General features: G+C 57.2%; 10 protein-coding genes across 10 annotated transcripts; 5 read left to right on the forward strand and 5 right to left on the reverse strand.

Annotated features, from left to right (window-relative positions):
- Nucleotides 1–1,128: 1,128 nt before the first annotated feature.
- F5144DRAFT_589091 (concanavalin A-like lectin/glucanase domain-containing protein) lies at nucleotides 1,129–3,266 on the reverse strand (the record flags this gene model as incomplete). Its single annotated transcript, XM_066789998.1, has 6 exons — nucleotides 1,129–1,187; nucleotides 1,218–1,241; nucleotides 1,295–1,830; nucleotides 1,963–1,966; nucleotides 2,543–2,766; nucleotides 2,830–3,266. 6 exons carry the CDS (start codon nucleotides 3,264–3,266, stop codon nucleotides 1,129–1,131), a joined length of 1,284 nt encoding a protein of 427 aa, XP_066648962.1.
- Nucleotides 3,267–4,859: 1,593 nt separating this feature from the next.
- Nucleotides 4,860–6,089, forward strand: F5144DRAFT_56092 (mitochondrial ATPase inhibitor, IATP-domain-containing protein). The gene is made up of 3 exons (XM_066788233.1): nucleotides 4,860–5,444; nucleotides 5,695–5,826; nucleotides 5,967–6,089. Exons 1-3 carry the CDS (start codon nucleotides 5,323–5,325, stop codon nucleotides 6,004–6,006), a joined length of 294 nt encoding a protein of 97 aa, XP_066648963.1. The 5' UTR covers nucleotides 4,860–5,322; the 3' UTR covers nucleotides 6,007–6,089.
- Nucleotides 6,090–6,299: 210 nt separating this feature from the next.
- Nucleotides 6,300–8,718, reverse strand: F5144DRAFT_56108 (Nsp1-like C-terminal region-domain-containing protein). The gene is made up of 2 exons (XM_066788236.1): nucleotides 6,710–8,718; nucleotides 6,300–6,633 (listed from the first exon to the last, which is right to left on the reverse strand). The coding sequence occupies exons 1-2, from the start codon at nucleotides 8,579–8,581 to the stop codon at nucleotides 6,442–6,444; spliced, it is 2,064 nt and encodes a 687-aa protein (XP_066648964.1). The 5' UTR covers nucleotides 8,582–8,718; the 3' UTR covers nucleotides 6,300–6,441.
- Nucleotides 8,719–9,044: 326 nt separating this feature from the next.
- F5144DRAFT_524045 (uncharacterized protein) lies at nucleotides 9,045–11,222 on the forward strand (the record flags this gene model as incomplete). Its single annotated transcript, XM_066786782.1, has 4 exons — nucleotides 9,045–9,512; nucleotides 9,570–9,977; nucleotides 10,073–10,359; nucleotides 10,437–11,222. Exons 1-4 carry the CDS (start codon nucleotides 9,440–9,442, stop codon nucleotides 11,220–11,222), a joined length of 1,554 nt encoding a protein of 517 aa, XP_066648965.1. The 5' UTR covers nucleotides 9,045–9,439.
- Nucleotides 11,223–11,603: 381 nt separating this feature from the next.
- F5144DRAFT_480552 (P-loop containing nucleoside triphosphate hydrolase protein) lies at nucleotides 11,604–13,277 on the reverse strand (the record flags this gene model as incomplete). The annotated part of the gene is made up of 3 exons (XM_066785235.1): nucleotides 11,604–11,637; nucleotides 11,691–12,677; nucleotides 12,757–13,277. 3 exons carry the CDS (start codon nucleotides 13,275–13,277, stop codon nucleotides 11,604–11,606), a joined length of 1,542 nt encoding a protein of 513 aa, XP_066648966.1.
- Nucleotides 13,278–15,520: 2,243 nt separating this feature from the next.
- Nucleotides 15,521–16,407, reverse strand: F5144DRAFT_589096 (uncharacterized protein; the record flags this gene model as incomplete). The annotated part of the gene is made up of 4 exons (XM_066789999.1): nucleotides 15,521–15,595; nucleotides 15,681–15,914; nucleotides 15,973–16,050; nucleotides 16,306–16,407. The coding sequence occupies 4 exons, from the start codon at nucleotides 16,405–16,407 to the stop codon at nucleotides 15,521–15,523; spliced, it is 489 nt and encodes a 162-aa protein (XP_066648967.1).
- A 685-nt stretch (nucleotides 16,408–17,092) lies between these two features.
- F5144DRAFT_477874 (uncharacterized protein) lies at nucleotides 17,093–18,700 on the forward strand (the record flags this gene model as incomplete). Its single annotated transcript, XM_066785070.1, has 2 exons — nucleotides 17,093–17,524; nucleotides 17,582–18,700. The coding sequence occupies 2 exons, from the start codon at nucleotides 17,093–17,095 to the stop codon at nucleotides 18,698–18,700; spliced, it is 1,551 nt and encodes a 516-aa protein (XP_066648968.1).
- Nucleotides 18,701–19,675: 975 nt separating this feature from the next.
- Nucleotides 19,676–20,878, forward strand: F5144DRAFT_598112 (adenylate kinase-domain-containing protein; the record flags this gene model as incomplete). Its single annotated transcript, XM_066790913.1, has 2 exons — nucleotides 19,676–20,018; nucleotides 20,226–20,878. 2 exons carry the CDS (start codon nucleotides 19,676–19,678, stop codon nucleotides 20,876–20,878), a joined length of 996 nt encoding a protein of 331 aa, XP_066648969.1.
- Nucleotides 20,879–21,340: 462 nt separating this feature from the next.
- F5144DRAFT_598113 (uncharacterized protein) lies at nucleotides 21,341–23,056 on the reverse strand (the record flags this gene model as incomplete). The annotated part of the gene is made up of 2 exons (XM_066790914.1): nucleotides 21,341–22,079; nucleotides 22,134–23,056. 2 exons carry the CDS (start codon nucleotides 23,054–23,056, stop codon nucleotides 21,341–21,343), a joined length of 1,662 nt encoding a protein of 553 aa, XP_066648970.1.
- A 1,292-nt stretch (nucleotides 23,057–24,348) lies between these two features.
- On the forward strand, nucleotides 24,349–26,700 carry F5144DRAFT_481220 (kinase-like domain-containing protein; the record flags this gene model as incomplete). The annotated part of the gene is made up of 5 exons (XM_066785273.1): nucleotides 24,349–24,396; nucleotides 24,492–25,053; nucleotides 25,118–25,713; nucleotides 25,777–26,146; nucleotides 26,213–26,700. 5 exons carry the CDS (start codon nucleotides 24,349–24,351, stop codon nucleotides 26,698–26,700), a joined length of 2,064 nt encoding a protein of 687 aa, XP_066648971.1.
- Between the last annotated feature and the right edge of the window lie 89 nt (nucleotides 26,701–26,789).

Below are 26,789 nucleotides of genomic sequence, written 5' to 3' on the forward strand. Positions count from 1 at the left end.
CATGTGAACTGTCCATCCCAAGGTATCAATGGTACCTATGAAGTTCAATAAAATACCTAGTGAGGCGAACTGTTTCCATACCGGTTGCTACCGAGGAGGCGTCGCTGCCTTTGAACATATCAGCGAAGCGGCAGAGACTCGACCAAAACCGTGTTATCACAGGGACGAGCGACCTGCCGAAAAGGCCTTCGAGGATTATGGGCGGCTTCCAGCTCCTTCTGGTCTGCCACATCATACCTTTCGCCGCCAATGCAACAGAAGAAGCTGGAAGCCGCACATAGTCCTCGAAGGCCTTTTCGGCAGCTTGCTGCATGGTTAAGCGCATCTTCTCAACCTCGGCGTGGACCTGTTCGTTCCGGGCGTGCATCTCATGCTCAGAATTGAGCAGGCTATACCCTAACTAACCCCTGACCCGGCCATTCCCCAACTCCTCAACTCCTAGCCAACCTACGACCTGAACTATTTCCCCGTCACGGCTGCCTTGATATCTCCTATTCTACAGAGTAGATCTCTATCGTACCCCTCCTAACTTTTACCAGATACTTGTTGGGGGTGCAGCCGAGGGTTATAAGAACCCATTCGCGCTTGCTGTCCAGATACCAGACCGCCACTGGAATACCATCTCGCTTTCGCCAACACTCCACGGCTGGTGGGGGAAGGTATAAAATGCCTCGGCACCCCCGATACCGTAATGGTGATGAGGGTCATGGCGCTTCGTGTCCAGTTCCACTGGAGGGCGGCCTGGGATTCGGCTTGAAGACCCCCTCATAGGAACCTTTGTATCTTTACAACAGTAAGGTAGAAAGGGGCGGCAAAGAAGTTTCTGTGTCCTTGCGCGGGAATAAATGTAGCCCACATGTACACAGTGCCTTCCATCCCATAGATTCAACTCAAAATCTGAATTCCCGGGTGATAGACAAAACACCTTGCACACCTCAAGTATAGATAATCCCCCCATCCACCACAAACGTCTGCCCCGTCACATAATCCGCATCACGACTCGCCAAAAACGACACCAACCCGGCCACATCCCGCGGCACGCTCGTCCTCCCCAGCGCAATCAACTCGTCACTATACTTCCTAATCGTCTCCCCCTTCCCCCTGCCCTCCCTCCCCCCCAACCCCTCATCAATCAGCTCCCACATCTTGGTATCCACAATCCCCGGCGCGTACGCATTCACCGTGATCTTATGCTCCGCCAGCTCCATCGCATACACCTGACTTAACCCCCTCACCGCCCACTTACTCGCGCTATAATGCCCCAACAGCGCAAACGGCTTAAACGCCACGATACTTGCCGCCGCGATCAGCCGCCCGCGTATCTCCTCCCCCTCCCTCTCCGTTCCCCTGCTCTCCTTTTGCTGCGCAATCATCCCCCTCGCCGCCGCCTGAAAACAATTATGCACCCCGGCGACATTCACCTCCATCATCCGCCGGAAATCCTCCGCCGTCAGCTCCAGCAGCGGCTTCACCTGCGCGATCCCCGCGTTGGCCACCATGGTGTCGAGCGGGCCGAGGGTGGTGGCGGAGGCGTGCACGAGCGCGGCGACCTCGGAGGGGGAGGTTACGTCCGCGGGGAAGGCGTGGTGGTGCGTTTGGGTGTCGGTGTTGGTGTTGCTGGCGGAGGTGAGTTCGCTGACGAGGGAGTCGAGCTGGGGTTGTAGGGCGGGGAGGTCGGAGGCGGTGATGCGGTAGCCGTCTTGGGCGAGGCGGAGGGCGATGCCGCGGCCGATGCCGCGGGCGGCGCCGGTGACGATGGCTACGCGGGGGCGGGTGGTTGAGTGGGGGGGGGTCGTGAGGGTTCGGGGGTGGTGGTGTGGTGTGGGGTTGCTGAGGGGCCGGATGGTGAGAGGGCGGGGTGTGAGGCGATGGAAGGCGGGCAGTCTACGGAGGGGAGACATAGCGTCGATAACGAGACGACAATGGGTATTTTGGTGGGTGGTTCGGAGATAATCCTAGTACCAAACTTATTGAATAAGACAGAGGTTGTACTCCTAGTGAGCACTTTGGTCCGCTCTAGGCAAGGAAGCCGCGAGTGTAAAAATGGAAGGATGGGTTGGTTTGAAGTGATGTTGGAAGCAGCGGTGGTGTTAATCTCTGTTCACGAACCTAGGTTGTCAAGTCCCCGCCAGAAAAGAGGTCATGAATGCAGCCACTTGCATTTGCTTCGGGGCGCTATTGGAGTACACACTGACAATTGTTCAAAGCTGCCACTTATACCGCTGCCCGCACTCCCAATGGTACTCCAAAGTGCGGGGTTTGTGATGCAGTGAAGCCCGAGGACGGGATCTCGTCTGAATGCAGCCCGAGGCTAATGTAGGAACCCGCCAGAAGAAATAGGAGGTACGTGTGCTCTTACCGAGAGGAACAACTTCAACAAGGAAATCCCTTAGACGACATCGGCAGAAAATTGAGACACGGTGAAGGTTGCTGGTCCTCCAGTGAAGGCCTCGGTGCCAATTTGGAAGACTAGAGAAAGACAAAATTAGCGGACCATCTTGAATTACCATGAGGGCGTTCCCATAATGAAGAAAAAACTCACCGATCACGTTCTGTTTGCTGGACGGGAACTGGTACTTTTCCTCCAGGTACGTATAGAACTCCTTGACATCGGCACTGAAGTCCTTGACGGTCCCCGAGGGTGGCACAAAGCTGTAGACCCTCATGGCTCCGTTGAATCCGGTCCACAGGTCCCAGGTCTTGCCAGCAACGGTGACGGTACCAACCGAGGATCCGATGGGGTAGACGTTGCCATATCGTGCCAGCCTGCGATGATTGTGTCAGTCGACCTCATCTCTTCTTCCTGCTTAAACTCCGAGAGAAGCTCACCAGATCATAAGCTCAAAGTCGCCACTGCTGTTCACATGGTTGGGGTCCTCAGCAGTGAAGATGTCGTACGCGACATTGGCGCGAATGTTCTCGTTGTCGTAGGTCCACTTGACCGAAGTCGGCATCTTGCTGATGGAGCTGATGGTCCTGCCCTTTGCGACCTGCCGGCCGACATAGGGGTAGCTCTTCACGTTGTTGGGCCCCCCTTCCCAAGTCCAGGTCGTGTGCCACTGCACGCCCGCGCTGGAAGCGCCGTCGAGGTATGTGCACTGGGACCCCGAGGTCGCCGCATCTTTGCCCCAGAGGTTGTTGAGCAGCTCGTAGCCGTTGCCGGACCAGTAGGCATACAACTCGCAGAGAGTTTGTTGTTGACGAGGGGCCAAGGCTGCCGCGTTCACGCCGGCGACGGTGGCGAGGAAAAGGAGTGAGGCCTTCATAATTGCTGGCTGGTTTGTGGCTGTAATTGTGGTTCTTCGCTTGAACGTTGGAACCTAGTCCTAAAGCATTGGGTCTTATTATTCAGGAGACGCCGTTGGGTTTTATACAACTAACAATAAAACCTTCAATATCTATACGGCCCATGACTATATTGTTACCTTCTACCCCGTAGCCCTGTATTGGTGTTGTGTTTGTTGTGTTTCTCGACTTCACTCCGACACTCTCCGTTTCTGGACGGAATAGTGGATGGTTCCGAGTTTGGGATGGGATACTTTGACCTGGTTGGTGCGCCTAACAATGCTTTACTCGAGTGGGGATGGTAATGTAATTGACTTCCCAGTCTTCTTGGTCCATGCAGCCGGCTTCCCGTCCGCTTAAGTCCCGGAGTGTTCTCCGCGTCCCACAATGCCGGTTTTGATTGCCGAAGCTGCCTGTGTCGGTGGTAAGAAGCCGGGTGCCGGCGCAGAGACCGTCATTATAATTTATAAACCTAACGGCCCGACTCTCCACCTGCTGGAAGTGCTCAGTTTTCGAACTCGACTCGGGCGTTTACTGCACAAACCATGTCTGGGGCCGTATTTTTACCATATCAGGGCTATGAACTCAACCATCCCGTCAAGATCACGGAATCGCTGCGACTGTTCCGTTACACCCCCTTCGCGTGAGAGGCAAGATATGATGGATGATCGGAGGATAGGTTGTAGTCCTATCGTCGGATACAGAAGGTAACCAAGTACTGTATGCTTGTCGCTTTCATCCAAACAATCTATACCTGTCGCGTGTATGGTCGTACTACCGCCGAAGCCTCCCCGATTCTAACGTAAGGCAGTTATGTGCTGTGCTCTACGGCGGGCAGAACGCGTGCCCCGGCCCGCCGTGCGCGCTCACCCGCTGTCACAGCTGATGATGCGATCGCCATTTCATATAAATGTGCTTTCTCCCCCGTCCTATCGGTGCAGAGTCCCCGCATGCCTATTCGCTCCTCTTGGCTTGGCTCCGTGTTTGATTTCCCTGGTTTCGGCCAACGTTTCCGTCTTTCCAGGACGTCGCCGATAATGCGTATCTCGATCTCGGAGTGCAATACCGGGCTTAGAGACTCTTTGTAGGTCGGTCCGATAAACAATAGCGACATGCGGCAACTGCCTACCTATGAACCGTGGGAGCGATTTAAGGTTGTCGGTATGAGTAACTTTGTGATTGTTCCTTCTAATCACGTTTAGCCCGACTTTCAGAAATTCTTCAGCAGACATGTGTGATATGTTGCTCACTTCACGTTCATAGGAAAGTGCTTATACGGTATGTGTCAGAGACTATAAGGCGCGGTGGTGCATATCTGTTTGCGAGGTAGAGGATGAGATGAAAATAGAAGACGAGATAGGGAATTTCGATGATTGGATGACATGGATTGGATGATCGGACAGCTGGTTTCTCAGACTCCTGGAGAAACCCGGCTAGGGGAGAAAATGTGGGTTGATACGATGGCCATAGACCAAAGCAGGTATACTCACACCCAAAATGGGCAGTCGGGCAATCAAAACGAGCTCAATTCGGAGTTGTTCCCTGTCTGGTTCGTGGCCGAGGACCCGAGTTGAGTAGGCCAACTGACTTTCAGTGGGGCCGCCTGTCAGTCACCTTCACCTTCATGAATGTACTACCCCTAGACAAGCTATGACTAAACCATTAAACAAGTTAAATAGGCCATATTGTAGAAATGGAGTAAAAAATAGCCAGTGATTGTATTTCACTGAATTTCATCCAATTCGGACTTTATTTGGCCGAAAAATGTTGCATCAAGACAGCTCTTGTGTGTGAAGTAGTTTTTGGTGTACTCCGCAAGGACCAGCGGTTTCTTGGCCAGGGAGCTCGCCTCTCCACCACGGCCGGCAAAAAGCGGGGCCCAAGGCTTGCAGTGACGTGCGCTTGGCCGAAAAGCTCCCCACTTTTTGCGAGCTTGATCAGACCACCCGGCAGCAAGCTCAACACCGGCCATTGAATCAAGTGCAGAACCGCATCCCACAACACCACAACACCGCAATACCCCAATCAACCGCCACAATGATGCGCACCTCCATCGCCAAGCTCGCCCGCCCGGCGCTGCTCTCCCGCACCTTCGCCACGACCACCCGGGTCATGGCCGCTGGCGACACCGGCGCTCCGCCCAAGACCGGCGGCGCGGGGTACGTTCCCCCCCTCCAATTCACCGAGATATCACTCTGGCAGGCGATGGGAGCGGTTTGGGACTGGGATAGAGAGCAGCCATATCAGCAGGACAAGCAGGCTGGGCCTCCGCGAGCCGGGCCGGCTCTCCCTCCCTCCCTCTGCACCCTCTCCTCCCGAACCGCATCCTCCTGATCCACCACCATCACCACCCACCCCCTACCAGAACAAAGAACCAAGAAGATACTAACACACCCGCCCCACCCGCAGCGACGCCTTCCAGAAACGCGAGCGCGCCAACGAGGACTTTGCGATCCGCCAGCGCGAGAAGCAGAAGCTCCTGGAGCTCAAGAAGAAGCTGGCCGAGCAGCAGGCCCACCTGCAGCAGCTCTCCGACCACATGTATGTTTTTGCCCCTTTCCCCCCCATTTACCCCCTCTACCAGCGGCGTCGCTTTCTCTTGAGCGTGTTGTACGCGCGGTTCCGCATTGGTTGGATGTTGGATGGATATACCCGGAATACTGACATGGAAATTCCCGCAGCGACGAGATCACCAAGGAGCAGGGCGGCGAGCAGAACTAAAGCAGCACCCTGTTTTGTTTCTGGGGATTAGAATGGAAACGAGAAGATGACGAGCTCTCTTTGTGGCGTGACGGGACTTTGAAAAACGAAAACCGAGATCATACCTGGTGGCGGCCGAGCGTTGTCGTTCGCATTGCTTATCGCTCCGCATCTTGAATTTGTTTCATGCTTCGGTTCTCGAGGGGAAATCTCCACCATCACCTACCTGTACAAGTACATACGCGCAAACTCTGCTACCAACTCCTACCAACTCCAACCACATGCTCCCCACACCTCATTTTTACATGTGCACATAGCTGGTTGGCACGGTCCCATTTTCTCTACGAATTGGTCTCTGCCGCCGGCTGTTCCCGCAAATAGACATACACGTAAAATCCCGACCCAAGTACCCTGACATTATCCCCTCTCATCTCCTGCTCCATCATCGTGTCCGCCTCATTTGTAACCGCTGCGGTACGACCGGTAAAAGCTCTCGGCCGCATCCGTCTCGGTGCTGGACACGTTGGTGCCCATGTTGCCGCTCGCCTTCTGCGCCGCCGTCACCTTGGCCTGGAGCGCCGCCGCGTTGCTGTCAATCCACTGCAGCTGGGACAGGTGCCCGTTGAGGACGCGGACAATCTGCGTCAACTGTTCACGCACAGAAAGAGTTAGCTCGTTATCGTCTTCCCCCCAAAATGGGTGCGAGTGGTGGAGGGAAACATACCGGATCATCAGGCTTGCTGCCCTTGCTGAGGGCGCCCGACATGTCATTGATCTCCTTGATCATCTTGGTGAGGTCCTTGCCCATGTCATCGAGGCGGTCCGTCAGCTTCTCGGCGAGCTTGTACGTGCGCTCGCGCTCCTGGTCGGGCCCGGCCGCCTGCTCGCTGGCCGCGCTGCCCGCGCCGGGGCCCTTGGCGAACAGCTCGTTCAGGTCGGCCTCGTAGCGGTCCAGCCACGCGCCGAGCTCGTCCTGCTGGCTCTCGACGTTGCTGAGCTGCCGGTCGATCTCGGCGTTGGCCCGCTCCGCCTCGTAGGTGCTCGTGTACAGCTTCTGGATCTTCTCGCCGTTCTCCACCAGCATGCGGTCCCACTCGGCCACCTTGGAGGCCTGGTCCTTGAACTCCTTTTGGTACTTGGACAGGTCCGTTGCCCACCGCGTGATGATCTCGTCCATGGTCTTGTTCTTCAGTCGGGGGAGTTGGGAGGCGGGGCCCATGGTCGAGGCCGAGAGCCCGGCGGCAGTGCTGGCCTTAGCAGCATCCTGCGCCGGCGTGGCCGTGGTACCGGCGGCCTTAGCACCACCGAATAGACTTCCGGCGGCAGCGGGGGCTGGAGTAGCTGTCGACGTAGTGGTAGTGGCCGGCTTGGCAAGCAAGGTACTAGTAACCGCGGGGGTAGCCGAGGTGGTCGCTGCGGCGGTCGTTGCGGGAGCCGAGCCAAACAGGCCGCCACTCGCCGGTGTCGACGTGGCAGGCGCCGCAGTAGCAGGCGTTGCGCCACCAAACAAGCTAGGGGTCGCTCCGGCGGATGACGCGGCAGGTGCTGTCGTTGTCGCGGCGGCCGGGAACAGAGACTTGGTGGCAGCAGGAGTGGCGGCTGCTGGCGCGGCGGTAGCGGGCGTCTTCCCAAACAGACCACCCGGCGGCGCGGCCGTCGCAGGAGTGCTGGCACCGGATGCGGCGGCGCTAGCCTGAGCGCCGCCAAACAGTGATGGCGTGCCCCCCGTAGCAGGTGCTTGGGCAGGCTTGGCCCCGAACAGACCTCCCGGGCCGGCGGCCGGCGTGCTGCTGGGTTGCGATTGTGCAGCGCCAGGAGCGGGTGTTGTGCTTTGGCCGAAGAGGTTCCCAGTGCCGGCCGCGGGAGCCGCTGGTTTAGCCCCAAGGCCACCACCGAACAGATTCGCGGCGGGCTTGGTGTCGGCCGGAGGCGCACCGGCCGGTGTCGTCGAGCCAAGGCCTCCAAACATCGGTTTCGCTGGGGTCGCCTGGGTGCCGGCCGCTCCAGAGGTGGGGGTAGCTGAACCAAACATCGATGCACCACCGGTGTTGCCAAACAACCCCCCGGTCGTTGGAGTAGCGCCCGAAGGAGTCGTAGAAGGCCCGGCCCCAAAGAGGCCGCTGGTTGTAGCGCCCTGAGTGCCTGCTGCCGGGGCAGCAGTCGTTGTGGCAGGCTTATTGCCGAAGAGGCTGGGTGTGCCCGTAGGAGTTGCGGTCCCAGACGCTGGGGTCGAGGTATTGCCAAACATGTTCCCTGGGGGTTTGGCACCGCCAAACAGATTGCCCCCAGCCGAAGCTCCCGCGGTCTGACCAAATAACGACGTGCCTGAGGCAGGCGCCGCTGTCGACGGCGTAGTTGTGCCGCCCGCGTTGCCAAACAAGCCTCCTGTCTGACCGGCCGTCGCTCCTGCCCCTCCAAACAAACCGCTTCCCGTTGAGGGTGTGCTTGTTCCGCTAGCTCCGGGTTTGGGGAATCCGAAGGACGATGACGTTGAGCCAGCTGCACCGCCGAACAAGCCGCCGGAAGCTGGAGCTGTGGATGTGGTCGCCTGGCCCGAAGTTGCGCTCGACGCAGGTGTGCCGAATGTGAAGGACATCTTAGCGGCTAGGTGCGGCCGGCTGCGTCAGGTAAGGTAGGTAGGGTCTCCGCAGCGGAGCAAGCTAATGTGGCCAAGCGCAAAAGATGAGATGGTTTTGACGTCGACGGGGTTCGTGGGAGAGTGAGAGCTGCGACTACTTTTTGGCGGCGCGTTTGGGACAGCGCAGGGAGAGCGCAAACGGGCGATCTTCGTGTGCAGGTCGCGGTCGTCTCGTTCGGAGGAATTGCGTCGATCGCCAGTATGTGGCACTCGATCTGCAAAACCAAATCCCTTCAATAATCGAAGCGAAGTGGTGTGCTCGGTAGTTTGGTCGATTTGCACCGTCGCTTTGTTTTCAAAGCTCTAAATTGGGCGATGCTCTGATGGGGCCGACTTTTGGCAGCTGCCAAAGCGCGCCCCAGAAAAATATCGGTCAGCCTTGCTCGTCGCCCTACCCTCGCAGGTGCCAAGCCATGCACGGGCCAATTCCAAGGGAAGCTGGTTGTGTGGCTTGTTCCGCTGCAAGCTCTGGCCCTCGACTGGCCCAGCGAGCCCAGCAGGCGGTGCTCCACCTTTGTCTCGCCGCTGGGGGGTATCAGACCTCCTGACCAGGCGCTGTCAACCATGTTCTAGACTCCGGTTGAACAGGTCCCATGCTGATGCATACCCGATTTGCATTTTGAGTATTTGAACACCCAAGCCAGGGACGTGCGACACCAAAGAAAAAACCACTTTGCATTCCCTGCGCACGACAGGAAGGCAGTTTTGTCCACTTTGTTGTGCCAAAACCCCCTCTTTAGCGGACCCGGACTTGCTGGTCCAGCATCCAGTGGTCTCCAACCCGATAGAGCGTTGCCCGTTCTTTGACAAGTCGCAATGTCTTCACGTCGCAACAGTCTTTCGCCTCCGGAGCGTCAGGGCACAGTCGACCCAGGTGCTCGTGAACTAGGTATTCCTCCCTCCGTTCCCTCCGCTGCGCCCCGCATTAGACTAACACCCACTTCAGCAGAGGCATCTGACTCCGAGGAGCACTACTCGGACGCCCAGTCTGGGCCCATGTCCCCCTCCCGAGCGTCGCCCATCCCGAAGACCAGAGTCGAAAAGGTCGACGATAAGCCGGCGTATGGGGAAGTCCCAGGTACGCAAGCCTATCGCTTGAGGGAAGGTGATGCGGAGCCGGATGAGATAGCCATCATTCCCGACCCCAAGAACCCCCAAGAACCCGAGCCCGAGCACACATCGCCGTCACCTACACCCGGTGGGCACCCCATCCCAAAAACGGTGGTAGAGGAGACGCCGGATGTCGAGGGCTCGGTGACACATGCGGAGAACAGGCAAAGGCGCAAGTCGGATGCGCACCCAGACCTGGTGGTCAAGGCCGACGGAAAGGTGGAAGATGGCGGAGCAGCAAATGGTACGGATGCGTAGCCTGCTTTTGTGCCGAGCGGCCTCCCCTTGATTTCTTCTCATTTCTCCATAGCTCGTATTGACATGTTCTCGATTGCGTAGATACTCCAATAGCATCGTCTCTGAATACCCCTAACACATCGGCACGCACGAGGAGGAAATCCTCGCTTGCTTTAAAACGGTCCCCATTAAGCCCCGGCCTGCCAGGCGCTGAAAGCGCTGTAGACGGGGATGAAGAGGATGACGATTTCGGGGATGACTTTGACGATTTCGAAGAGGGCGGCGAAGACGGCGATTTCGACGACTTCGACAACGGCTTCCAAACCCCCGCACAACAACCACCACCACAACCACCTCCATCCGCCCCATCCGCTCCATCCCTTTCTTTCGTAAGCCGCCCCTCCCCACAACCCCCCTTTCACCACCACCAACCAACCCATCACTAACCGCCCCGCCTCTTCCACAGCCAATCCCCACCTTCGACGACCTCACCCCCTCCGAAATAACCACCCTCACCGAGCCCTACCTAACCGCCCTCTTCCCCCCAGCTCCCTCCCCCCCTCCCCCACTGCCCACCCCCTCCGCCAAAGAAAACCCCATCTTCCTCACCCCCCGCTCCGCCTCCCTCTGGTCCCAACTCGTCGCGCCCCCACCCCTCCAACCCCCGGACTGGATCCGCTCGCGCATCCGCCGGCTCTTCCTCGTCTCGCTGGGCGTGCCCGTCGACCTGGACGAGATCCTGCCGGCGTCCTCCAAGCAGAAGAAGCTCGTGCTGCCGTCGCTGCACCGCACGAGCTCGTCGGGCTCGCTCAAGAGCCGCGCGTCGAGTGATTCGCGCGCCGCTAAGGCGGCGGTGGCGAGGGGGGTGGTGCCGGGTGGTGGTGCTGGTGGGGATGGGAGGAAGGACTCGGGGGTGAGTTCGCAGGCGGGTGGTGGGGAGGGGGGGGCGGCGTCGTCGAGGAGGTTGAAGAAGGCGGATGGGGGTGGTGGTGGGGGGGGGAGGGCGAGTCCGGAGCGGGGCTTTGATTTGGTTTCTGCGCGGCAGGTGTGCATGTTGACGGATGCGGCGCTGGGGGGGATGACGGATGGGGAGTTGCGGGCGCATATTGGGAGGTTGGAGGCAATGCAAGGGACGGCGCATGGGGTGTTGACATACTGGCAGAAAAGGACGGATGAGAAGATTGGGGATCGGGAGGCGTTTGAGGGGGTTATTGAGAATCTGGTCAAGCATGCGAAGAAAATGAGGAAGTAGGAGGGTGGTATACCACAACGAGTTAATAGAGGATGCAATGGATAGAGAAAAAGAGGTTGGCCTGGGCTACATTAACCAGGAGAGGTCAGCAGCATCATCTGGATATGACCGAAAAAAATCCCAGGCAACGATATGCTGGTTAACACTTTCTAACAACCAATTTCCGCTGAATTTTCGTCTACCCATCCATCCCTGCGTGAAATGAAGAGGCATAGAGCGTGTTCATGTCCACCACATCCTTGGTATTTATTCGCCAAATCATGCAGTCCCAACCAGTTGTCCACTCGCACAAAACCCAGACCAGACAGATCCACGACCCCAAGTCCTATCGGCCAGTCGTAGCTCATGTCCTCTCGTTGCAGTCGTAGAAAATAAATGCACTTAGGAGGAGGTGCTAGGCTCGAGCGTGACACCGCTGCAATAATCATTAGTGATCAGATTCTCGACACGTCAGTGGAGATAACTTACGCTGCGATAGTAGCCCAACCGATGAGACGCCAGTGCTTTTCAATACGCCGACTGAGGGCGACCTTCTCGCCGATATTTGTGCATGCCGGGCTTGTGAGCAGGAGCTTGGCCGCATCCTTCTTGATGGCCACAACCTTGGCACCGGTCGAAGTAGAACCGATGTTCACCATGATGACCTCATTCTTGGCGAGCTTGTCAACCTTGGCCTGCTTACCGTCGGCGGTACGGACACCGAGCAAGCGGCGAAGCAGGTAGAAGTTGACCTCGATCTCGCTGTAGATCTCGGGCAAGCGGCCCTTGAGGCCCAGCACGAAACCAACCAGACGATCGGCACGGCAGAGGGTAGGGTCGATGCGGGTACCGACACCAATAAGGCCGCCGGGGACGGCATACTTGAGGTCGTTGGCTTCCGAGTTGAGTGATACGATTCGGCTGAAGATGGGCGTGCACTTGAGGTTGCCCTTGTCGTCACGCGACACGATACCGGGCCGGATCTCAATCTCGTCGCCGAGCTTCAGCAGACCGTGCAAGATACTGCCACCAGCGACACCACCCTTGAGCTCGTCAATCTCGGCACCCGGCTTGTTGACGTCGAAAGACCGAATAACAATCATGTGCGGGTCCATCGAGAAATCCCTAGGGGGGATAGGGATGGTGTTGACGATAGCGTCGTTGATGGCGTCGATGTTGAACTTGAGCTGGGCGGAAATAGGGATGATAGGCGATTTGCCAGCGACAGTACCCCTGATGAACTTCAAGATCGAGTCGTAGTGTTGCTTGGCAGCCTCTTCCCGCATGAGATCAACCTTGTTTTGGAGAATGATGATCTTGTCGAGCTTCATAATTTCAATAGCCGCCAAATGCTCGGACGTCTGTGGTTGCGGGCAGGATTCGTTGCCGGCAATGAGCAGCAGGGCAGCGTCCATGACGGCAGCGCCTGACAACATAGTGCTCATCAGAATATCGTGCCCGGGGCAGTCGACAAATCTATTCCCGTCAGTATAGCTCAGATGAATATCTCGAATATGTTGCCGCGCCGCCGCAGCATGGAAAATAGGGGCCTTACGAGACGTGACGTAGTAGCCTGTATGTCCCCGCGCAGCCCTCCCGCTCGCAAGGAGGGTCGACCTCCTTCTCGCTCTTGTAGCTCCGGTAGCATGTTGGCCGCGGGCACTCTAGGTTGTCGCACTGGTAGATCTTGGCGTTGGCGTAACCAAGCTTGATGGTGATGTTACGAATAAGCTCGTTCTTGAAACGAACCGTCTGCACACCAGAGATGGCCTTCACTACAGTTGACTTTCCGTGAGCGACGTGGCCAATGGTGCCAATGTTGATGGTTGCTTGGCGTGCGATAATTTCGGGTGTCAAAGGGTTCAAAGCCTTGACGTCGAGATCTTTAGGGTCGGTCTGGGGCGGCAGTGGCGGTCGCTGGACGGCGGGGACGACGTCGGCTGTCTTCTTCAGAGCGGACTTGATGGGCCTCTCCGAGATTTCGTTATCGGAGTCGTGGGCCTCGATCTGGGACTCGTTGCCGGAGTCGGACTCCGACTCGATGTCGTTGCCGAACTTGTCTCCGTTGGCCGCCATGGTGATGACTCTTTCCGCGGGGTAATGATTTTTTTTGAGCCCCTCTCTAAATATTTATTTGCTGTCTCGGGTCGGTTTGCCGGGGCGAGCGGTGATTAACTCAAATACCCAATGGCGGAATGAACGAAGTCGCTGGATCGGTGATGGTGGAGATTAGGTTGTCTTGGAGGAGACCGCTGGGAGATTGACTGACAGTTGATATTTCTCACGATTTTCGTGTGCAGTCATACTTGGGTAGGCCTGACGCTCAATCCTGGCTGGGCGAGGTGCTGGAGAGACGCTAACCCTTATACGGCTAGTCGTTTTTGCCCCACGCTGGCCGATAAGGACGATAAAGGCACGAGGGGTTGAAGAGAGGCTTATTGTTCTTTGTGAAAGGATTGAAGTTAAGTACATCAACTTGCCGTCCCTTTTACCGGGCGGTGCTGAGATTATTCGAGCTGGTACGGTTTGCAAATTTTCGATGATTTACAAGTGCAAGCGACCCCGTATCATTGTTACCTACTGTTGCTTTGCAATACTCATCGATGTTCAGATGAATCGGGGGCGTCAATTCTGGGATCCTAGCAAAGTGCTACACCACCATGGCAAAGTTTAGCTCCATGAAAACTACCATATCAATGCGCTCCATTCTCTCGGCAATGACCACTGTCTGGGGTCAAACGTCTCCTGGTGGCTTCAAAAACAGTCGACGATCTCTCCAAGAAGGTGTTCTATAAACTCAATGACATGGCGGAGTTGATTGGCGTTCTTAGAAGAGTTGAGGCCGCAAGTTTTGAGGTCCAACTTGAGCTTTTAAAACACAGATTCAAGCAACACCACAGAAACATTGTCTCTATACTTTACGCTTGATCCAATAATGCCTGGGCTTGTGTGAAGCTCAAACGACGCCCGCCTGTGCATCCTTCGATGACCCCCGTTTTACCACTCACTACTTGCAAACACCGATGCAGAATGCCAATTCTGATCAAGCATCTGTGAATTTCAGGCCGTTGTCATTCAGATCCTTAGTATCACGAACCGGATTCCCGAAATAAAGGGATCAAAAGCTCCTCGGTTTGGGTTGGGATGGTTATAAGCCACTTCCATGGAATGACGGCTTTCAACCCCAGACAGATTAAGGCTGTGCTGTTCAGCTTGATGCTGGGCTGTCAATAGCTGGAATGGATACACTAGAGTAGGCGCAGTCTTAGATCCGAGCAAACAGCTCAGCTCCGTGGCATCACTCCCGGTCGCCACCGGTATTTCTCCGAGACTTTCGATCTGCACAACACGGGCCTCTCACGATCCCGGGGCACAGGCATCGCAATCTATCCGAAGCCTCTCGGGACTCGACAAGCGGTCTGATCTCGATGTCGACGGCAGGCCACGGGTTGATCATGACAAATTCCATCTACAATGTGCTATTGCGTGGTCCCTGTTCCATAGCAGACGGAATGTGGTACCACTAGCCAGCCGCCGCACAGATCAACGCCATCCCACTGCCTGCTCGCTTGCTTCTTGGTAACGCTGTTGGAGGTTGTATATTTGAGATGAAAATCCGTCCCCCAACCTCGTTTGCAGCGTGGGAGGGAAGGATGGGCAGACACGTGCAGAGTGCCGAGCCGTGGGAAATGGTCCGGGAGAGCCGCCCCTAGCGTTCATTGTTCCTGGTGATACGACGCAACCCGTTCCGGCAGCTTGGAGACCCTCGAGGTGACGGAAGGAGGGGCTATTGCCCATTTTCGCCGCTCGCCCGCTGATGATGTGGGCAATATCGAAAAGAGGGCTAAAAATATAGAAGGTGGGTGGGCAAAAGTATGGTACGGTGTGCAGTGGTCATGCAATGGGACGGCCATGTTTCCAAAATTTGCCCAATATTCTTCCCAACAGCACCGACCTTGTGTGTGTAAGGACTGACTCAATCAAGATCTGTTCATCCATATTGATGTGCGTTGCTGACGACTGCTGACTGCAGGAAGCAACTAATTCCAGATATTTGTGTTATTAGATAGGTGTGGTGGTAGTTTACGTGTGAGGTCATCCGAAAGGACACTCCGTTCGGAATCATAGGGGTATCGAGGATGAAGGTGATAGTTATGGTCGGCCTGGGAGAGGAAGACTTATGAGGTTATCGTGTGAGGGGCTGAAGAAAACAGAAACGAGAAAACTGCGCAAACCAGGCGAGGGCTTGGTGGACTGTGTGTGTAACGCCGGCTGAGCTTGGTTTCCTCTCCTGTCAGGTCCAGTCGCTTGCGGAAAGGCTAGGTTAGGTGTGCTGGGGAAACATGCTCGGCAGCGACGAGGTCGGCCGCTGTGGGGCGCGGTTTACCGCCCACCTGCATGGCCGGCAGGTCCATCACGGCGATCAGCAATATGATTGGCCATCTGTTTTCAAGCAATCCGGAATCCACTCAATGTGACGCCTATGATTGGCCGCACTGATGGGAGATGGGTGACAGGGTTCGACGGTTGCTTCCTCTTGCCGCCCAACCACAGCTGCAATTGCCCCGCCTTCACGCCCTCAATCGCCTTGGCGGGTGCTTGCCGTGGTCTCGGCGGCCAAACTGACTGTCCAATTCGGCGGAACTGGCCCTGACTTCCAGCCCGCAGCGCCCGGCCCCCATCCAATGGACCTGCACAGCTGCTGATGCGAGTCTGGGTTGCGACGACATGGGCGCCAAGGGCGAGAGGAGAGGGAGGGCGAGCTGCACACGATCTTCCCGTTTTCGTCTTGTTCGTCTGCCTCGCTTCCATCATGGCGGCCGTTCAGAAAATGCACATGGGTTACTTCCTAGGGCATTTCAAGGCAGAGTCATTGGAGATCATGGCCTGCTTGAAAACAAGAGTCATGACCCAGAGACGGGAAAGGGCGCAAGGCGTTCCGAGACAGGCAAGATAGGTCACCGTTGGGGGCAATCCAGATCATTGTGTCCCCTGTCTCCCGCCGTCTGCAAGACCTTTGGCACACCGTAACCCTCCCAGTCTGGCCCGTTGAACCAGGCTTGCTATTCTTGTTGATCCAGCCCCTCCTTCGGCTGCGGGATACATACCCCCATGCCTCCCATGGGTTTTCTGCGCCAGAAGCCCTCGTCGTTTCGAGGATCTTCGGCTTTCCTTTATCCCTCTCATTTCTCACACACCTCCCCATTGTGAAGCTGTGCTAGACAAGACACGACGAAACCCGCTCGCCGAGACAGAAACAGCAACAGACCGAGTCATTTTCTTGCGTGGCCCCTTGCTCCTGTAACCGGCATCTGCAGGCCGTGGCCACTTTCTGGGCCGCCGAGCTTCGACTAGCAGCCGTCCAGCGTCGTTCCGTCACTCCGCTGGGCGTCTAAGTTCCCTTCGCGAGTCGCCGAGCTTGATTGGCACCTCGACCCTCTGCCCTATCAGCGTGCCCAACACCCCCAGTGCCACCCTTCCCCCCCTGCTCCGTGTAAGTGTTCCCAGCGGCTTCGAGTGCACCCATCGAACCACCCGCTCACGCTGCCATGCAGTAGCGGATCCCGCTCAAGCCGGACCTGGTGTGTCCAGCGCCAATTCAAAACCATCACGGGCCCCAGAGGGCGCCTCTGCTTCGGGATCCCTCTTCTTTTAGCAGCTGGACTCATATCAACCAACCCTTCCTCTTGGTTCCCTTCTACCCCCAAAGCTTGCCACCGGTTTCAGCACTCCGTCCTTTGTGACCGTCCTGCCGCGCAACGCTGGTATCTGGAGAAGTGAAGACTGGTCTCTTCCTTCCTTTATTTATTCTTCTATCTTCCACGTGCAAAGAGAAAAAAAGACAACAAAGAAACGACCAGTAGCGTCCTGGACGCCGTTTTCCGCCGACCATGGGTCTCGACGAGAAGAAGCGGCCTATGGCCCTCAACCTCACACCAGCCCGCACCATGTCGGCCAGCTCAGTTTCCACCACAGATTCCACATCCACATCATCATCACTAGCAAAACCCCCAAGGACACCACGGTTTGCCGAAGCAACCGCAGTCAACTCGCCCGTAGAGCCCCGGAAGCTCCCCTTCTCCGAGAAGCAGCCACAAGTCGCCCACGCACAACCAGGAGATGTCGGGTTCGGTTATATTGGGGCTGGGAACAGGGACTCGTCGGCCGTGCCCATGACGCCGAGGTCGCCTTTGAAGAGCGCAATGAAGGTACCCGGGACACCGGGGCGTGCCTTGCAGAACCCGTTGAGCCCGACATTTAGGGAAGAGCAGGTCTTGGAATCGAGGGAGAAGGCGACCGACAAGCAGCAGGCACAGGATCTGGTAAGCCGGCCACATGCACCGTGACAAAAGTAGCCCCCGAGACTAACAACGCCACAGAAAATCAAGACACGGGTACGGATGGCCAAGTTCGCCCTGCGCGGTGTCAGCTTCAGCTGCAGTCTCATCATCCTGGCCATGATCTCGGCCTCGTTCTCCATCTTCCACGCCACCAAGGCCCTCCCCGCGATGAGCGGGATGCCAGCATGGGCTGAAAACACCGACGCCAACGCGTGGCCGCAAAAGGTGGTCCTCGCCTGTTCCTGCGTCTCGCTACTCATCTGCATCGTCATCTTCATCGGCTACTGCCGCGGCGGCCACCGCAGGGCCGAGAAGGTCGGCGTCTACTACACCCTGTTCGCGGTCGGCTGGTTCATCTTCAGCATGGCCATGTGGGCCGTGGCGGCCGGCGTGCTCCAGGTCTCGCGGAACAGCAGCGAGAACAAGGACATGTGGGGCTGGGCATGCGTGGACAACCGGCGCTCGAACCTCTTCGGCGAGAAGGTCGACTACGCGCTCGTGTGCCGCCTGCAGGACTGGAGCCTGATCTGCATCATCATCGAGCTGGTCGTCGAGATCATCAGCATCGCGCTCTACAGCATCGTCTTCTACCGCTACTGGTCCAAGCGCAAGCTGCGCAAGTCCATGGACGTCCGCGACAAGGCCCGCTCCGACCTCTACCTCGCGCAACTCCGCACCCAATCCGCCCCCAACACCCCCGGCTTCGGCCCCAAATCCCCCGCCTTCTCCCAATACGCCATGTCCCCGCGCTTCCCCCCCTCCGCCTACAAATCCCTCGGCGACATCGAGGAAGGCTCGCCCTTCACCCCCGGCGGCAAGGGCCTCGTCATCCCGCCCTCGTCCTTCTCCCCCAGCCAAGCGGGCTTCAAGCTGCAAGCCCCGCCCCTCAAAGCCAACAAAGCCACCCCGACCACCCCCAAGGCCGGGTACAAGCCGCCGACCGCCGCGGACCTGTCGCCGGTGACCCCGACGACGCCCGCGCTGCCGGCCGTCACCGTCACCGTGCACGACCACGCCCCCACCGCCGAGGGCGAGCAGCAGTACGAGGCTGTGCCCATCCCCGGCGCCTACGCCGGTCAGGCTGTCAAGAGCCCGCCGCCTCTGCAGACGACTTTCAACCTGCCGCCGGGTCCGGGCGGCGCTGGGCGGTATGCTTGAGTGGGGTTGCTTGGTTGTGGGGTGGAGGTGGCGTATATACGCTCATTTGTTGAGGTGTTTGTTTTCTACTTCTTGTTGTTGGGAGGGACCCGACAGTCTGGGTTTGACCTCCCTTCTTCTCTTCTTTTTTACCTTTTATCTTTTTTTTGTTTGTTCTTGAGATTGTTGGACATCAGTGGCGTTGCGGGCGAATACCAAACAAAGCGGGCTGGGACTCTTCGAGTGTGGGTTGGGCGATTTACGGCTGTAATGGATGGGCGGGGAATGTGTGTGTTGTGTATAAGTAACCCTAGCGGTGGGATGCGGATGATGATGATGGGTGGATGAAGTCTAGACAGACACTGAGATATTCAAATGGCAATGCCTTTGGTCGTCAACTTTAGTTCGCTTCTTGAGTTGTGATTATGGTCCTTCTACCTGTACGAAATGCTGGTTGCGATGACGGAAAGAAGCTTTTGTTCAGGTGCACACACGCCTTGGCAACTGTTTCTTGAAGCTTAAGCTAACGGCCCACTGAATGGACAACTCATCAGTTTCCTCTGGAGGAGGCTTGGGCGTCTATTCGTAGAAGGTACAGGGACAGTGCATTAACGACATTGCCAGCGCTGATCAGGGGGGAGGAGGGTCCCGTTGGATAAACACGCTCGAAGCGACTGACGATGTGAGCGACTCAGAGCGCGCTTCGGGCCCCTGAATTAATCGCTGCGATCTCGCCAAGTAGGAACCTGGCCCCCTGTCGCCCTGAGATGAGATGACATGATGCGACACTAACAATTTCTTAAAATTTCCGCTTTCAATCCCCCTGCACTAACAACGCCATACTACAAGTAAACACCTCTTGTTACCTTCTCAGTTGGACGAACAGTCGAACTGCTGCCCAAGGAAAGAAGTCGACCTACGCGTTAGAAAAGCCAACCGAGGAACAATCAACCCGCGTCATCGTGCAGATCGAGTGCAACACCTTGGAACGAAACAATGGCAGCAACTGCTTCTAGCCGCCAAGCTTGGCGCCAGCTGATAGGCAACACCACCCGCGGACCTGTTTCGAACATCCTGCGCCAGCAGCAACAACAATACCGATCCGCCTTCTGCCGACAGATCTCTTCTACGACACGGGCTTCCTCCCGCCGCACTGTATCACAACCCCCGTCCTTCGCTCTCCGCCAACAACCGCTCGCCCAACGCTCGTACAGCTCTGGTTCGCAGGGGAAGAATACCCCGCCAAAGGGCAGCAACAACCAGGTCAAATTCTGGCCGTTTTTGATCGTTATTGCGCTTGGTTCTGGGGGTTATATGCTTCTGATTAACAGGCAGAGCAGTGAGTTGCCACCCACTCAATAGCCCACGTTGGATAAGGGGTAGAAGGATAGGGGACAGCTGGCGGTGGCACGCCGTTTCACGAGAGAGGACCACGTCTTCCCAGCTGTCCCACTCCTTTTCCCTTTTCTTCTGCGTCTATACTCCTCTTACACCCCCAACCTATCCTTCCTCCCACCAAACCATCGCTAACCCCCTTCACCCCCAGAAATGCCTCCCACTAGCAACACCACCGAGGGCCCCTCAACGCCCGCCTTCTCCCCCACCGACGTAACCGTCCTCTTCGTGCTCGGCGGTCCCGGCGCGGGCAAGGGCACACAATGCGCACGCCTAGTCCGCGACTACCACTTCACGCACCTCTCAGCAGGCGACCTGCTGCGGGCGGAGCAAGACCGGCCGGGAAGCCAGTACGGGCAGCTAATCCGCGACTGCATCAAGAACGGGGACATCGTGCCGATGGAGGTGACGGTGGCGCTGCTGGAGAACGCGATGCGCGACGCGATCCAAGCGTCCGGCGGTCGTAATGGAAAATTCCTGATCGACGGCTTCCCGCGCAAGATGGACCAGGCGCTCAAGTTCGAGGAGGTGGTGTGCCCGGCCAAGCTGGTGCTCTTCTACGACTGCCCCGAGGCCGAGATGGAGCGGCGCCTGCTGGAGCGCGGCAAGACGAGCGGCCGCGCCGACGACAACGCCGAGAGCATCCGCAAGCGCTTCCGCACCTTTGTCGAGACCAGCATGCCGGTTGTGGACCACTACGAGAAGGAGAACCGCGTCGTCAAGGTGAATGCTACGGATACGCCTGATGGTGTCTACGCTGATACCCAGGCGCGTCTGAGGAAGGTTTTGGGGGACAAGTTTTGAGCGGGATTGTCTGGGGACGGTTCGGGGGGTTTTGGTATAGACTAGACGGAGCGGGCATTGAGTGGTAGGGTCGCGGATGTTAATCACCATTTTCACCATTTCTTGTTTGTTACGAGTAGAGCGGATTGTTTGCTTTACTTCTTTTTTTTCCTTTTGTGGAACTTTGAGCTCTACTGTAATCCTCAGTAACAAGTAGCGCCATGTCCCAGTACTAGGGAAGCACCAGTGTCCCAGATGCCTCGTGTAATTCATACATTGTCCGCAAGCCATGTCCCCATACCCTCCAGCCCCATGTGCAAGACCCAAGCCGGTCAGCGGAGAAAGGTGCCTTGGATATCTATCGTCCATGTGAAAATGAGCATCCGTTGCGCGCGTCTACCTTTTGCCATTTTGGTTCCAACTCCAGTACCAAATCAAGCAAAAGTGCAATGACCCCGTCCATGTCCTCCAGGCCTATGTCATTCAGTCATCCTCATCAGTGCGCGGCTTGTGCTGGCGGCGCCGATCACCGCCGGGACCGCCGCCCATGCCGGCGCCAGCCAGCTTCCGCTCGAGCTCCTGCTGCTCGCGCTCACGCTGACCCTCCACGTCGGCCTGACCCTTACGCAGGAAGACGAGCAGCTGGTCAACGATGGACTTGTACTGGTCGACCCTGGTGGCAAGCTCGCGCCACTGCTTCTCGCCAAACACACGGTAGGTGGTGCGGTGCACCAGGAAGACCTGTTGTTGCTGAGACAACCTCCCCTCGACAAGCTTGGCCCTGACCACATCGATCGTCCACATCTCCACTTCCTCCGAGGGAATCTGCAGCGCCTTGGCGATGTTGGCGTACGGGATCTCGCGGTTGGGGGTGCTGGCAGCCAGGCTGGCAAAGGTGAGCAGCCGCATCTTGCGCTGCAGCTTCTCATTGTCGAGCTTCTCCTTCTCGACCCAACCCTCGTGCTCATCCTTAAAGTCGTTGTAATCCTCCAGGTCCTGCTCAATAAAAATGTCGAGCAGCTGTGAGTAGACGGGGTGCGAGTCCCCGAGCGCTTGTACGCTGGGAAGGATGCGTAGGTCTTGGAAGTCGAACCGAGCGGGGTGCGAGATGGCCAAGCGGACGGCCTTCAGGGAGAGCTTCTGGGCCTCCTCTGAGGTAATCTCGTCCTGGTCTTCGCGGCCAAAGGTAGCGATAGCCTTGATGAGGTAGCGGTACGAATCCCTGCGGGGCCCGTCGTCAGCAATAACTCTACATCGTAGACCCAACAGTACTCACTCGTCATCGCCGGCCTCGGCCGCCGTATCCGACACCTCAACATACAGCCTCCGCTGGTCCTCGTCGCTCGTGTTCCACAGGTTGAACCAGCCTTCCAAATTCTCTAGCCGCGGCTTGAGCAGGTCGTATTGGCCGTGCTGCCGAATGAAGCGTGTGATCTGCAGCAGCACATTGAACCGAGTCGGGTTGTCCGGCTCGAGAAGGTTGAATACCGTGCTCAAGGCATTGGCGGCGAGAGTAAAACCGTGGGCCGGGGACGATGTGATGGGCTTCTGGAGGTTGCCGCACAGGGGAGGCAAATATTTGAGGGGATCCTTGGACTGCAGGACCAAATGAATGAGGAGGTTATAAGCGCCGGTAAATTCTTTTTCGGGGATCGAATTGAGAACATGCGAGGCCTCGATGATCGCCTGTAGTGCCTCTTCGTTCTGCTCGTTGGCGAGATACGGCTTCACCTGCTCGCCGATTTGGACGTACTCGGCCATCTCCTGGGCCAGCTCGGCGAAGGTGCCATCGACGAAAATTAACTGAGGGGCCGCCATGTTGCTGACGACAAACCCAGTCATTCGGGGTCTTTGTCTGCCGTAAAATTCAAGGTATTCGGCCGCGCCTCTGACAACGTCCGTGGCGTGGCTGCTATAGAAACTATCGAGCAACAGACTGTAGCTGTGCGGTGTGAGTGTTCGACACTTGACAGGCTCGAGTTTAGGTGCAGGCTCCCAGTCGGAAATGGGCGACTCTCGATTGTTGTCGGACTGTTTAGGGATTGCCGGAGGGGTCCTGGCGTCGTAAAAATCGTAGGGGGTACGAGGGCCCGGTGGGAGCTGGTGTCGAACCGGAGGCTTGGGTTTCTTTCCCTTTGCTGCTCTGGCCTCCTCTGCCTCTCGACTGGCAGAATTTCCCTGCCCCGCATTCGTCGCCATTTTTTCCCTTTGCCTGGATGTTCTGTGCGGCGATAATCACGTGTAAGATGCGCTAGTCGAAAAGCGGTAATTTAAGCGATCAACTTGGTGATGGATTTCAGATGGTGATGGTGGGGCAAGGTGGGCTGCTGGTGGTGGGATCGTCAAGAGTCGAGAACCGTTGTACGGCCACCCACTGACCACAACGACAACTCTCAATCATCTTTGTTTTGTTTTCAAGGATTGGGGAACTCTGTGCCTCAATTCACACATCTAGAAACAAACAGTAACTGTTTTGAAAGGACAGCTGTATTTCATCTCCACCCAACAGACCGGAGAGTACCTTTACCTGGCTGAGCCCATGGGAGCTTTTCCCCCATGCCCATTTGACCCCATCGGTTCAAGACTACCTACATATCTACCTGACATAGGTAGGAATGCGATTTAGAAATTGCGTGTTTGATGGAAGAGTCCCGGCCCCATCTTCCTTCAGAGCATCCATTACACTGGGGCTGTGGCGGAGGGGTGGCAGTGGTGACTGGGCTGTTTTTCAAGGTGGGCGCTGCAAGCGCCAATCTGCCCTGGGCCACGACTTATCCAACTCAAAACTTCTAGATTGTAAGATGAGAATGGCCACCACACAATCAGCTAAAGACACCGAATAGTTGTGGGGCTGAAATGGAGTGCAGTTAACCTGGAATGTTTTGCATCGCTCCTAAATCTGTGGTGATTATTTGTCTGTGTGCCTCGAATATCCCAGGAATGGGTGTAGACAGTATTTCTCCGCCATGCGATCGATCGAGTCACGGTAAGGACTCGGTGGGTGACCACTTGACCCCCGCGATCCAGTCACGACCACATTGGCACATTCCAATTGCCAGCCCTACCGCGCCGGGAGTCAACAACCTGCATCGCCAAGACCTCTAGAGCTTGGATGCAGTCAAGCAGTGCAGCGGATCATTCTCAGGTCCGTCCAGTCACCCCGGCAAGCAGGGGCGGCCCGTGAACCCCAGGTGTGAGTGGTCCAACCAGGCAGGGCCTCCGAGACCCGTCGCGGCTGCCCCGGTCGACTCCATTTCCAAGCTCGAATGATGAGCACCCGTGGTTGCTTCTGCTGAGCCTTCCACGAGGCCTCGCGCATTTTCCAGGCACTCAAACAGGCTCCCACACCCACATCCACACCCGCAACCCTTCCATTTGCCACCCCGCTGCCCACACTTGTCTGGGGGGGGAATTGCACATTGCGCCGCATCGACTTGCTACATAAGGAAACCATTTGGCGACGAGTCGCTGTCATCTCGGCTTCTGCAACCATGGCTCCACGGGCTGAAGGCAGCCACCTGAAGCGAAGCCGCGTATCGGTAGGTGCCTACTCGCTATTCTATTTGCGAGCACCCTGTACTCGATGGCGTCGCGCCCGCCTGGAACACTCCGCCGATTAATCTTCTGGTTGCAGGGTTCGCCGGTCGACGGGCAAGAATCTTTCAAGAAGCCGCGCCGCTCCGAGCGCCTGTCGCAGCGCGCTGACACCGCCGCCGATCATGACGGTCTCAAAACCCCGGTGCAGAACCGCCACCACCTCCCCTCGCCGGTGACGCACCTTACGAACGAGAGCACCGCCGAGTTTGACAAGGAAACCACGGCCACGCCTCCCCAAGACCACACCGCCGAGGAGACCTTTTCGCAAGGACTCGGTTTCAGCTCCCCTCCGCAGGACACCCAAGCATTCAGCCAACAGGACTTTGACCCCAATGCCCCACTCGTCGAGGGGGTTGATGAGATCAAGGAAGGTGTCTGGGGCTATCTCTTACCGCTTGACACTCGCTTCGTACGAGCGCCTGTGGTGTTCAAGAAAAAGGGGGTGTGCCCGCCACCCTCAGCAACGGCTGAGTCTCCCGCTGCCGCGGTCACGAGGAATGGTAGCAAAAGGGGCCAAAAAGGGTCAGCAAAAGAACAAGAGCAAAAGAGTGGCTCACCAGCCTCTGGGGGATATGTTCTTGGGCGGCACCCGGAATGCGGTAAGCTCTGACGAAATTTAGGCTTTTGCCTAGCTATGGAGAGGAAAATACTAAAGCCTCGCAGATATCAGGGTCAACGACAGGCAAGTTTCGAACCGGCACCTCTTGATCTTCGCCGAGAATAAGCGCAACGACACGGTGGCCGTGTTGGAGGATATTTCGAGCAACGGCACCAAGGTCAATGGCGCTACTATGCAACGAAACGACCGGCGGGAACTGCGAGAGGGTGACGAGATTTGGGTCACCAGCGCCAGCGCGGGCTTCATATTTCGCTATCCCAGATGTCGACACGGGAAACCCTTTGCTCAGCAGTACGCAATGAAGCAGGAGCTAGGAAGCGGCCACTTTGCCCAGGTGTTCCTGTGCAACGAGAAGTCCACGGGTGACTGCTATGCCGTCAAGAGATTTACCAAGAAGCCAGACGTGGACGAGAAAGCCAAGTACGATGGTCTGCACCAGGAAGTCGCGATGCTCATGGGCATCAGCCACCCCAACATCCTGTGCCTCAAGGAGACCTTCAACGAGCCCGAGGCCGTCTATGTGGTGTTGGAATTGGCACCCGAAGGGGAACTGTTCCAGTACATTACGGAGCATAAGCAGCTGAGCGAGGCCGAATGCCGCAAGGTGTTCCTCCAGCTGTTCGAGGGAATCAAATATCTGGTGAGCATTTTTCCCGCTTACCACAGTATCCCGCGCGAGATGCATCACTGACACGACACGCAGCATGACCGCAATATGGTTCACCGCGATATCAAACCCGAGAACATCCTCTTGATGGACAACGACTTGACCGTCAAGATTGGCGATTTCGGTCTTGCCAAGATTGTCGGCGAGGCCTCTTTCACCACGACGCTCTGCGGCACGCCCAGCTATGTGGCGCCCGAAATCCTTGTTAACAACAAGTCCCGCAGGTACACCAAGGCAGTCGACATCTGGTCTCTCGGCGTGGTGCTCTACATTTGCCTCTGCGGCTTCCCCCCATTTTCCGACGAGCTTAGGAGGGCCGATTTCCCCTACGACCTATCGGACCAGATTCGGAGAGGTCTCTTTGACTACCCCTCGCCATACTGGGACCCTGTCGGCGACCCGGCTCGTACGTCCTTGACCGCATTAACCCTCTCGCGCTGTTGAGTTGAGATTTTGCTAACCCAGGCCTTAGTCGACCTCATTGACAGCATGCTGGTCGTGGACCCCGAAAAGCGCTTCACCGTCGACCAGTGCCTCGCGCATCCTTGGCTCACCCAGAAGCCGCCCGGTGTCAACGACAGCACTAACGGTCTTGTCTCGGGCCTCGCCGGGCTGGAAATGAGCCGCCGCGCCCCGTTTAGGGAACGTACGCTAATCAGTTCCATCAATACGTACAGGGTGGCGGAACGCGTCCCTACCGGCGCGGGCAAGCCCGACGTCAAGGTCTACGCGAAGAACACCAAGGGTGCGATGGGGGCGCCGCCGACGCCTAAGAGGGAGATGCGGCCGGACGACAATCGCGACCCGGGCGAGTTTATGGAGATGGGTGGGAAGGGCGACCAGGAGTTGTTCGGCAACGATGGGGGCAGCCGGTATCCGACCAAGGACATCGCCGGGACGGGGCCGGCGGGGACGGAGGGGAAGGTAAAGGGTAAGGGTAAGGCGAAGGGGGGACGTTAGGCGGTTGGTGCGGTGGTGTTACAGGATTGTGGTGTTTGGTGATGTGGGATATTTAGCCACGGCGTGGCCGAGGGTCGTCGCCTGGTTCA

This window comes from Chaetomium tenue (assembly GCF_020726465.1).
Source record: "Chaetomium tenue strain MPI-SDFR-AT-0079 chromosome Unknown F5144scaffold_1, whole genome shotgun sequence".
Classification (NCBI taxonomy): Eukaryota; Fungi; Ascomycota; class Sordariomycetes; order Sordariales; family Chaetomiaceae; genus Chaetomium; species Chaetomium tenue.

Bases quoted from the DNA above. Each gene is read 5' to 3' on its own strand.
- F5144DRAFT_56092 (XM_066788233.1), top strand. From the start codon at position 5,323: ATGATGCGCACCTCCATCGCCAAGCTCGCCCGCCCGGCGCTGCTCTCC. The intron at 5,445-5,694 runs GTACGTTCCCCC...CCCCACCCGCAG, and splicing joins CCCAAGACCGGCGGCGCGGG to CGACGCCTTCCAGAAACGCG. The intron at 5,827-5,966 runs GTATGTTTTTGC...AAATTCCCGCAG, and splicing joins CAGCAGCTCTCCGACCACAT to CGACGAGATCACCAAGGAGC.
- F5144DRAFT_56108 (XM_066788236.1), bottom strand. From the start codon at position 8,581: ATGTCCTTCACATTCGGCACACCTGCGTCGAGCGCAACTTCGGGCCAG. The intron at 6,634-6,709 runs GTATGTTTCCCT...GTGCGTGAACAG, and splicing joins GCAGCAAGCCTGATGATCCG to TTGACGCAGATTGTCCGCGT.